Raw genomic sequence first — 11774 nt, 5'->3', positions numbered from 1 at the left:
AGACACAGGAATTAACCTGCATACTCACCAGATTATGTATGTACCAATCTTACAAACACAGCTCACATTCTACAGACATCATGTAAGGAACTAAAATTGTGTATGTTACATTATTACAGAGTTTGTTAGGGTCAAGGTTCAAAAGACAGGATACAAAAACTCTTAAGTGCACAAAATTACCACAGGAATTTTTTAAGCACAGCCAAAGGCATCCTCTGGTTAAACTCCCACCTGTCATGTTGGCCAAAGAAACGGGCATCGACTTGCCCGTCTTTATCCCTCAGTGCTTTAGCAGGCCAGAATGGAAAGCCTTTGAGTTTAGCCCAGACCAAAGGGTGGGGATTGCTCTAGAGGAAGAGGCAAAACACACAGTCAGAAAATGCAAGTAGTACTACCTTCAAATCTGATAATAAACATGATTTTTTTTTAATTGTACACGTTACTTAGGTTCAATAAAGATCCAACATGCTCAAGGCACTTGCCAAATACAAGACTCCATTTTACTATATACATATAAATCCTGAGAGAACAAAATGATAAAATTATATTTAAAAAAAAAAAAACCAACATAAAACCTTACATGTCTCAACTAAACTCAATGCAATTGCACTTCTTTATACATTTATTTTTGATTAGTCCCCTCCAAACGTGTAAGTTAGGCTAGGGCCAATCTTTGAAATGTTCTTAATTTTCATTTAAGTCTGTGTCCTGGCAGAGCATGAGACATTGAAGAGTCCTTGACTTCAGGTAAGCACTACTTAGCAACAACCAAAACATCAGTGTGTTATCAACGTTATTCTCATACTAAATCCAAAACACAGCACTGTGCCAGCTACTAAGAAGAAAATGAACTCTATTCCAGCTGAAACCAGGATAGTCCAAGAAAGAACTTGATGAATTATACACTTCTATTAAACAGAAAAGAGGTCACAGAAGAAAAATTGAGTCTAAATTCTCACACACCTGCAGAAAGAGACACTCACACTTCAGAAACCCTCCCGGAGTGCTGGCACCACGGGCAAGCACAAATGGCACAGGAGCATTTATCTTATATTTGAGGACAGATAACTTGAGTACTGAACTGGCTGCTGACACCCTTTACAGTTATTTCTGATGGAACCAATCCTTTTGTGAAAACATCTTGAGACAGTCTGACTCCACAACGAACACGCTGCACAAGCACAAGCTATTTGGTGAACTACAGCAGCTTCCCTCAACTTAGTAACCACCACAGGTTTAAAACAAAGAGGGGATAACAGCAACAGTGAAATGAGAACAACTGGTTCGTTATAGTAGCCAGACTACCATAATCCTCAACTTACACAAGGCTCACAAAACCAATTTTCTCGTTTTTGGCAAGCAGCTAAATAACATTCCGGACAAACTTCGATTTCATTCATCTGAAAACAAAAAGCAAAGTTATTGGAGAGATTAAAGAGTCCTAAGTACTACTATGTTAGCCTGTCTAGTTTGCTAGCACCATTTTTCCACAAATTTATGGGTATAAATCCCCATTTCCCAGGTGGCCAAGAAGGCCAATGGCACCTGGCTTGTATCAGCAGTATTGAGGCCAGCAGGACCAGGGCACTGACCCTGCCCCTGTGCTGGGCACTGCTGAAGCATCTCAAATCCTGTCTTTGTGCAGAATTCATATATCCACTGTCTTCTCTTCCCTCCCCTCCCCTTCCCAGAATTTTTAATTATAAATAGTGAATATCCTAATGGAAGACACATTAGCAATGCCCTTGCCAGACACCATTCTCTGGGCCGTGGATAAGAAAGCCTAAAACATTATGGTTCTGCAATACACACATAAGAAAACACACATTATTTCACTCAAGAATACATGAGATTGAACACTTTAAAAACACAGAACAGTTAATTGAGGCACTCACCTCATGCTCACAGATTTTGATGATGACTTTTGCTGTCTGTGTCAATTTGTGATTTCCTGAGGAAACAATAAAATGCTTTAACCAAGAAAATTGTTATGCTAGCATTATGATAAAAATCAACGTTTTTCAGATTTAAAAGTTAGTGATAAAACCAAAAGAGAACATCTAAAAATGATGTAAAAACCTATGTATAAACTACACACTTGCAAAAGCAGGACAGGAGCACTTTTCTTCTCAACGAAACATTGTAATAATCTTTAAATGCTCCTTTTGGAAGCCTTCCCCCCAACAAGGCACTCTTTCAGTAAGGGATGTGCTGTATGACCTTCTCAGTTAGGTCTTAATTAAGTGTTGCACAATGCAAAATGCTACAGCAACTTGGGAGTTGGAACCCAGTGATCTTTAAGGTCTGTTCCTACCCAAACCATTCAATGATTCTATGGACCCAAACCATCTGTGATTTTAACTTATGTGATTTTTTTTTTCCTAAGGTGGAATAAGCAAGTAACAGCACAGGTTATATTTGGCCCTACAGTTTTATGTATGCCAATTGTTTAAAAAAAAAAAATCTGTTATGTTTAGGCATTCTGTTCATTAACAAAGATACTTTCAGCACTTACCAACTAGAAGTCTACAAATGGCTCCACAACTTTAACCATTTAAAAGTTTCATATTTGAGGACATAAGTACATATCAATACTTACCCCCATTGTAAATAATGCAGTTGTGCAAAATCCATTTGGCATCAGCCAAAAATGCTTCAGTGCAACCGTACATTTTCTTTTTAACATTCTGTAAAGAAGAAATTAAGAATGTATCAGGAAACAGAAATGAGTAAAAAGTGACAGCTTCTTCCTCAACACTGTTTCCTATCAGTTAGACAATTAATAAAACTGACTCCTGGAACTGTTCAAGCCAGGCTGGACAATGCAAGTTCCATTATTCACCTCTGGACTGTTTCTTTTTTCTTCTACACCTCAGTGCAGTGGAGATCACAGTAAAATGAGTCTGGAATGACCCCTGGATATACACCAAATGGTCCCAGATTAATGAACCAGTGATCCATAAACAGCTTACAAACATGATGATCAAATGCAAACCCTGGTTAAAGGAGTCTCTCCTGGAGATCATTCCTGGAATTAGATGAATTTAACTGGAGGAAGTCAGCAGTGTAAGCTTGTCTTTTTCATACTGTTTTTCCTGAGCATTTGCTACCAGTTCAGACAAAACAGTGAACTTATTGAGTTGGCATATGATTTAGCTGCAACTGAATTCACTTTTATAGTAACAAAAAAAACTCATAAAAATTATTTCAAGTAACTTCTCCAGCTTCTCTCCCCCGCCATCAAACACTTCAGAAATGTTACAGATAGTAAAGATCAAAGTCAAGGAACCTTCCTCTGTTAGCTTCATACAAACCTTCTCTAATGTACAAAGGTCCATTGGATGAAAGATATATTCTGCATAATCTGGGTGTTGATCCAGTGAAACTGGCTTTTGAAATGGCTCTGTCTGTTAGGGGAAATAATAAACCACACTGCTTACTAATAGGAAACAGTTACAGCAATGACACAATACTCACTCGTTTTCTAACACTGCTTCCAACTGTGTTATCAGAGAAAATCCTTCAAAGGTAATTATAAAATGTTGTGAGGAAGTAAATTATTAGCAGAACAACAGGAACTAAAAGGTCTCATTTGACTGATTTTTCATATGCTGGACACAATGAATTGCAAAAATTAAAGGTTTCATAAAAGGTACTGTTATGATTTGCAGTTGGGGTTTTTTTGTGTGGAGTATTAGATGAGGCTCAGCAGAGCATTTTTAGAAGAATAAAGACACTAAATTTGCAATTCACAACTCACAAATACTTTTTTCCTGACTCTCATTAGAATCACAACTTTCAAAACAATGAGGGCTTGGTAATGCAAACACAATCAAACTTTTTTCAGAGGGACTCCACACTATATCTGCCAATGTGGAGGGACTGCAATTCTTGGACCAAACCAATTAAAGGACTTGATACCAACAAAACAGGTTACTAGTAAAATGCATGAAGGGCAAAACATCCCAAAAGCCATACATGTGAGGACCAGGCACAGCCTGCATGGCAAAGAACAAGTGACAAGAATTGTTAAAACTTAGAAGCAAGAATGAGTGACTGGAATAGCTGAAACTTGGAGGCATGGTGATTTTCAGGAGTCTGAGACAGATGCATGGAGACAGGTACAAGCTGGAGGAAATCCAGTTCTACCTCCATGATTCAGAGGACAGCAGCCTCATGTTGCATGAAAGTTAATGGCACAGGCACTAAAATTTCTTCAGCATTTTAGAAGTATATGATACAACTAACTTTTGTGGCAAGAACCATTTCTACTAACAGAAGCTGTGTTTTTAACAGGTATAATCACTAATGTAAGTGTCTGGGCCTAGGGCTCCTGGCCATACAACTGAATTGGTAAGAGACTGTGTCTCCTCATTCCCCTTGTATCTCTGAGACATCACTGTCCATTTTCAGAGAGAGAAACCACATTCCACTGGAAAACCACACTGTATTTTCACTACACTTACTGAAAATACATCCAGAAGTTACACCAAGAACTGCATTTTATATGCACTCCAAAACAGTCTCTAGAAGCCAAGCTAATCTGCCCATGCAGGGCAGGTGGCAGGCACCACAGAAGCTGTCACACACAATCTGATAAACTAAACTAGGTTCATCATCCACTAAAGGAAGCAAAACCCAGGAATACAACAAATATATGACCCAAGTATTTAAAGAAAAAACAAGGAAAATTTCCTTACCCCTGGCTGTTTCATTTTCTGTAGTGCAAACTTCAGTAGATATGATAGCTGTTCGATGGTGAGCATTGTCATTGCTTTACTCTGTGTTTCTATGCATTCTGCCACTGTGATTTTCTACAGATTCAGATTAAAAAAAAAATTTTGTCAGCAAATATTTCTAGGTAATTCCTTCTCCACTGAAACATTCTAGTATTCAAATGGAATATAATAGGTGTTTATTACCAAAAAAAGTCCTTTCTCATGGTGCAGTATAAGTACTTCAGATGCTTATTTTACTTGGTTTTTGTTCTTGGTATGTTCATTAAAAAAAAAAGGAAAAGACCAGAAAATTATCTATCATCTTCAAGATCAAGCAAAGTGAATGGGTGAATACATAAAATTCCCAAATACCATGTGGGTTCACAGCAATGTGAACAAGTGAGAAGGTCACCTGGGCTCTAATATAATAAGTGATCAAAAAAAAAAAAACATGCAATGAACAAATTTGCTTTCATTATAGATACTTGGATGCTAAGTATCCTCTCCCCAGAAATCTTAGAAGAGGAATGATTGAATTCCTCCTCAGCCCTGCAGAAAAAAAAATGTAATAAAATACCCACTTATTTATGGGTATTTTTTTATATAGGCCATCCTATGCCTTTCTTGAAATTTGGGGAGGGTTAGAGGGACAAAGTTCATCCTGCTGCCTTCCACAAATTTTGTCAAGTCTAATAAGAAATTTGTTTGATTAAAAGCTACATTTTAAAATTAATTGATGAAGCTGTAAGGTTGAGTGGTGACACAAACCTGCTATCTAATCAAGGCATTTTTTTCTGCACTGTTGAAAAGCTGATCAGCCCACTAGGAGAAGCACAAGTTAAACTAGTGGAAAACTGCAGAGTGTTTTCAGAATTAGTGGTGCCTGATGAAGAGATCACTCTTTGAAATGGTGCTTTTCTAGAGCTGGAAACACAAAGGAAGTTGAAGACTCGTGGCAAGAAGGCAAACACAACCCAGGCACACCTGGAGAACAGGTGGTGAAGCAGAGCCACGGATGGCTCCTCTCCTGTACAAATTTTTCTGGTCCCTTTACCAAGAGGTAATACGGGACTAAACCAGCAACGTTTCAGAACACAGAAAAAGCCAAATCTCTCCAAAATCTCTCCAAAACAAGCAAGAAACTCATCCTTACATCCAACTAACCTCACATTCGGGGCAAAACCAATCCCCCTCTGGCTCGGCTGTCAGTTTCAGACACTTAGCATGATAAACCCGAGGGCAGAGCTCGCAGCAGAGGACTTGGCCTTCCCGATGACAAACCCAGCAATAGAAATCATTCCGTCCATCCTGCGGTACAACATCAACAGGGTCTGTGGTGAGTGGCTGCTTCATATAGTAAAACGGACCATGTCTTAGTTCTGACTGAAATGTAGGCAAGAAAAACAGGTTTGGTTTCAAAACAAATTTGCATTTTTTTTTTCAAATCGTCACAGTCATCACATATATAAGCAAACAGCAATTAACAGAGTTTGATTAACATTTATGCAAGCACAGTATCTTAGTCATTGCATGAAATCATTCATAAAGAAGTTTACTTCTTATTCAGATGTCGAATGACAGTTTGCACTCAAGACCAGAAACAATTTTTTTGTGGCAAGTGAGGGCATCGAGTGCAAGACATGCAATCCAACAAGAGAGAGCAGACACTTTAAGCTTCAAGAAAGAAGTATTGCTACAGAAGCCATTAGCTCTTCTGAACTCAGAATTCCATGGGGCTGTGCAAGCTAAATACTGAGATATTTAGCGGTGGCTAAACCTGGGACAACTGAAGAAGTTAGTCCTGAAACAAGGAGTAGAACACCATGCAAATCTGGGCTAGGTTGCAGCAGTTCACAGCTTTGCACCATGAAGCAAGCCAGTGCCAATTCTGATTAATAAGGCAAACTGTGGAGAAGGATGACAAAGGAGCAAATTCCCATCCTGAGCAGCCACCTCCGCTACAGGAGCAGGAACACTGGGAGAGATTTCATTCATCATCTAAATGCATATGAAAATTTGAGACTCACAATCTCCAGTGGTTTGCCTGCCCTAGAAAACAGTGTTAAATTTGTAACCTGCATGAGCTGCTCTTCCACTTGAGCCCGACAGCTCAAAGATGACACAGCTGATGCCAAAGCACAAGAAGTGAAGAGCCTGGGAGGGCTTAAGTGGGTCCACAGATACCTAAAGTTTGTTATATCAGCTTTGAAGAGCTGCTAACATGTATTGGGAAACTACATTCTATTTATTAATGACAAGGGAACTTCAATTCTCTGTTTGGTATTAATTACAGGGGTGGTTTGCTGAGGAGGGCACAGGGAGAAACAATCTTGAGATTTTAGGCAGTTTGTCTGATGTCAAATCGCTTGCTCACGACATCACTCAAGCATCCAAATGCTTGTAGTCTGCAAAACCATTTTGTTTGGTTCTCAGGTCATTTTGCATGGGTCCTACATTTACACATCTGGAAGTTCTGAGATCCCTGAGCTGTCACATGCCTGTGTGATTCTCCACCTTTGGGGCATGCTGTACAAAATCAGTCACATGGGGCATAAATAATGTCACCAAACACAACCCACATTCTACTTCGAACCATAAAATTTCTAAATATCTGAAGTTAGAAAGGATGAGATCTAATTATTTGCATGAATAAAGGACCTTTAAGGTAGAAGTGTTATATCTCAAAAAAATACCCAGAAGAGGTATCATCTGCAATTATCTAACATTGTATAATATTTTAGGCAAAGAAAGGATGTTACCCATAAACATCCTGGCATCTAAAATTTCACATGAATTTCTTTCAGTTTTGGTGGTTTTCATTTTCTATTCTACAGATGATAAAGCCTCAAAAGACACTTTGTTCCCACCACAGAAATGGGCAAAATGATACTTCTGTACTTTCTATATATATATATATATTTAATTCTATAATATGACAAGACTTTCAGAAGGAAGGTTCTATGAGACCTTGAGGAATAAGTGGGACAGCATAAGAGTTTAACTCCATTTCAGTGTACTGCTACCACAATCATTCAAACAGATACAAAGGCATCAGGAAACATGGAGTGAGAAAGGGAAAGTTGTGATTTCCAGTGCAGAAACATGTTCTGTTTGCAGCTTTATGTACCACAGCTGTGAGACCACAATCTTAATCTTGTACACATGGAGATGCAGCTATGGGGCATTTCCTCCACTGCAGACAAAGGAAATCACCAGAAGAATTTAATACATATTCTGACTTGGAAGTAGATATAAGTAGTATGTGCACACTTTGCAAGATTCAAAGATTCAGCTTTAAGAAAAACATAAAACCTGTGAAACTATCCCACAGAAATCGGCTCAGAACATCCAAACTGAAGAGAAGTCCATTTTGGCTGAAGCATGAGAAGAATTAGTTTTCTGTTCAAGGATGCTTATACCATTTAGACATCTATCTCCTTATTTTGCCTAAGCCAAGTTTAAGAAACAAAACAAAAAAAAGGTTCAGAGACTCAAAAGAGACCCAAAGAACAAAACTAAAGGACTGAAAATGAATGATTCAACTGCATCAAAGGACCTTTTCACTTGTCGTAATCAGAGTAATGTTTTAAGAGTTAAATTTTTAACAGTTGGCAAAGTTCAAGCTCAAATAGGTGGCAGCTTGTTTTAAAGTCTTTATTAAAGTTATTAAGACCTGTAGAACGACACAGAAAACTGAAGAAAAAAACAACAGTATCGTAGTGCTGTTCTGGGGAGAAAAAGATCACTATTTATATTCAGTTTTAATGAATACTGAAGCTAGGAGCAAAACAAGCTGACAACTTCTATTACATTGTAACTGATCAACAAAGTGTCATAAGTCTCTGATTTTTAACCTGTCTTAGCTACATTCTACAATTCCATAATTCTTTGCCTGTATTTCAGCACTTTAAGTGCCTCTTGGCACCATTCTGAAGATCTGCTACTGCATCCACAACATGTAATACAAAGCTTCATGCAACTGTAACTTCAGCAATGGTATCTTGGAATACTCAAATACTACAAAGCACTTTGTAATGCAGAATATTAAGTTGGAGGTTTCCAGGGATGTTGTGGTACCTCAAAACAGATTTATCAGCCAATCAGAACCACAGCTATCAGCTACATTATACTTGAAACTTAACCTGAGAGTAAAACTAGTACCTGTATGCTTCACTCACATCTGCTCAGCAGTAAAAAGATCTCTAACAACTGCTACCACACAGAGCAGAATTTGCACCTACTTTAAACACAACAGGCCCACTTCAAATTTGACATGCAAGACAATATTAAAAACAACTTGTGAAAGCTGAACAAAACTCAACAGATTATATTTTCTTGCTAACTTGTAATAAACACAGCAAAATAAGCAAGTCTGATTGGTTTTCTTCATTATTTATTCTATCCTGTACATTGCAGGTCTGAGATACCTGGAAAACAGAAAAGGATTTACCGAGGGGAATGTATCACGTTCAACAACTGCAACTGTGTTTTCACATGTATTTCTAAATGCAGGAAGAAAAAGTGGAAATTAATACCCTAGGATTCAATTCCACTGTTTGTAAAATTATCTCTACACTGCACAGTGAAGCTCAGACTTCAGTGGGGCAACATCTCCCCAGAAAACTTCCAGGATGTAGAGTAAATCCAGCCTGAAGTGAAGCTCAGCAAAAGCCAAACTGACCCCAGTGCACTACTGCAAGCACATCTCCACATGCTACTGTCACACCTCCCAGTTATCCTGAAATAAAATACGGTTGACACTGGGTTTTAAGGCCTGATTTATTCACAGGCATTGTTGCAGGACAACTGCAGTGATTAGGAATTTCATTTTCTTTCTTCATCAGTGCAATTGTACCAGGGTAATATCTAATGTGGATGTTGTTATGCCAGGAAAAAGTGCTTTAAATGCTCACAACTTAATCCCGTGTTCATATGATCCTGGCAAAACAAAAAACAGTGACACACAAAAGAACTTTGAAAAATACACAGGTATGTCATTATTACATCAGACATGAAATAATTTCAGTAAAGGTGAAGACTGCTTTCATGTATTCTCCTCTAAGATCATGCAGGTGCTTTACAGCATTTGCTATTCAATACATATAATTCTTGCACATGCATCATACAATGGATCAGAAATTGCCAAAGTCTTCCAGAGTCGAGTTCTTCCAAGAACTACAACAAATGCCATCAATTCAGTATTCACAAGTCACTAAAAATGAGGCTTCAAGCATGAAGGCTGAAAAGTCAGTGTGACCCATTGATTCAACTCCCATTGGCAGGAGTGTACGTTGCCCAGAAGTTTTAAGGAAGGGGAGGGAATCTGCAGAGCACCAAGGATGGAGCTGACTTTTGTTAATAATTCGCAGTAGGACGGGACTGAAAGCAGATGAGGAACTTCCACTGACATTATGAGATCTTTCTCATCTTAGATATCACACCACTGAGCATTTCCTTTTAATGGTTTTAATTAATAACAGCTGTTGTTGGTTTTTTAATTGTTTTTACATTTCTTCATAATAATTCTGTTCAAAATTACGTTTATTGATTATACATCTTATTAGCTTTGTGAAATCAATAAGCAGGACACAGGTGGTCTTTCTCAACAACAATAAAAGAGCATTCAAACCCAAATGATAATGCCAATTCCTACCCCCAGTGCAGTCAAAAATTAATAACCACTTCTTAAAAGTACAAGAATGGAGCTTCCTGAAGAGGAGTGAGCTCCTGATCAGCTGTCTCTACATCCTTTACTGTTTCATATTCTAGCATCAAAAAAACATGACTTCTCTTACCTGCTCTTTATTATTACTGTTCAATAGACCAGGTTTCTTTTTCTTTTTTATAGGACTTGTTGATGCATCTTGTGGTGAGTGGCCATTAGAGGAATGTGGAGGGCTGGGAAATTTCCTTTTTTGTGCTGTGCGTTCAGCAGAGCCAGGATCTAGAACAGATACAAACAACATAGTTGAAGAGTGCAGAGTGATGAAAAACACTCCAACAAGGTTATGGTTTGTCATCCACACCGTGCAAAGATTTTAAATTCATCTTTTTAAAGTAGGAACATTTGCAACTTTATTCTCTCAGAACAAAATTTAAATGATTTCTAATGAATCAGCTCAACTATAAAGAACTTACTGATATTTTTCAAAAGAAACAGGTGTGTAAGGAGCTGTAAAGGACAATCATAGAACAGTGACATGATCTTGACAAAATAGAAGTGAAAGTTCATCAGAGTTGGGTTGACATGTTTCGTTTTTCCCTAAGCTTTTAATGCATGCAACAAACAGAACTTTAGTTAAAACCATAAGGATCAGAAGTCATCAATATGACAGAGAAATAACTGAACCACCCCCAAAACACAGAACTGCACAGGAAAACAAAAGAACTCAAAACTGTGGTTTTGACCCCTTTCTGCACAATTTTTATGGAAATTATGGAGCTACCTGGTGACTTCTAACTGGCCAAAAGCTTGGGAACTTGTGTCAAGATAACGTTTAAGGGAACCATGAGTAAATATGAAAAATATATTAGAATATAGATTGAAGATTATATAACTGAAAGAGGGAGAATAAACGTAGTAGCGTTTGCCCATCCTGAGTTTCATGAATCTAGAACAGCTGCACCAGCCTAACAACACAGGTCATTTCAACAATTTTAGGAAAAGTGTCTGCCACTAGTTCTATAGGCACAGCTACATCAGCAGTGCTGCCCAGCAGAAATGTCATGTCAGCTCTCAGGGAAACTTTTATGTTGACATAAGTTACAAATCTTTGGCAAAACATAGTTAAGTTCATTTAAATAAACAAACAAAAAGTTTTCATGTTTTGAGTTCTGACACTAGGAGGTGACTTTTTTTCCTTCCCACACACCCCTCCCCTTTCATACTTGTAGACAGCATTTAGGACCAGTTATCTCCTGACACACCTAGGCTGGATTCAATCAATACAATGTGTCTGAGGCCATGACTGTTACTGGATGTGTTTTGATTCAAGCAAACCTGCATTTAGCCCAAAATTTGGATTGATTTGACATTACAGGGAACTGCCAGATAAG

The 11774-nt window shown here is 38.1% G+C and overlaps 1 protein-coding gene across 6 annotated transcripts in view; it reads right to left on the bottom strand.

The window, feature by feature from the left end:
• The window catches only part of ZMYND8 (zinc finger MYND-type containing 8), a 48062-nt gene that overhangs the window by 17163 nt on the left and 19125 nt on the right, over positions 1-11774 (bottom strand). For 4 of the 6 annotated variants that reach the window (XR_001920840.3, XR_001920841.3, XM_018073907.3 and 1 more), the window contains exons 3-10: positions 10514-10662; positions 5883-6101; positions 4701-4814; positions 3315-3407; positions 2600-2687; positions 1896-1951; positions 1323-1400; positions 232-347 (exon numbers count right to left, since the gene is read on the bottom strand). Coding sequence is in view for 4 of the 6 variants with exons in the window: in XM_018073907.3 (XP_017929396.1) it covers positions 232-347; positions 1323-1400; positions 1896-1951; positions 2600-2687; positions 3315-3407; positions 4701-4814; positions 5883-6101; positions 10514-10662 (913 nt within the window). In the remaining 2 variants the exon portion in view is untranslated. The remainder of the gene's footprint in view (positions 1-231; positions 348-1322; positions 1401-1895; positions 1952-2599; positions 2688-3314; positions 3408-4700; positions 4815-5882; positions 6102-10513; positions 10663-11774) is intronic. The other 2 variants (XM_018073908.3, XM_018073909.3) reach the window with 1 other exon arrangement.

Source organism: Manacus vitellinus, unplaced genomic scaffold, assembly GCF_001715985.3.
Source record: "Manacus vitellinus isolate BGI_N305 unplaced genomic scaffold, ASM171598v3 scaffold_26_pilon, whole genome shotgun sequence".
Classification (NCBI taxonomy): domain Eukaryota; kingdom Metazoa; phylum Chordata; class Aves; order Passeriformes; family Pipridae; genus Manacus; species Manacus vitellinus.
Note: the sequence above shows the minus strand (reverse complement) of the source record. Positions and strands in the feature narration are given on the sequence as shown.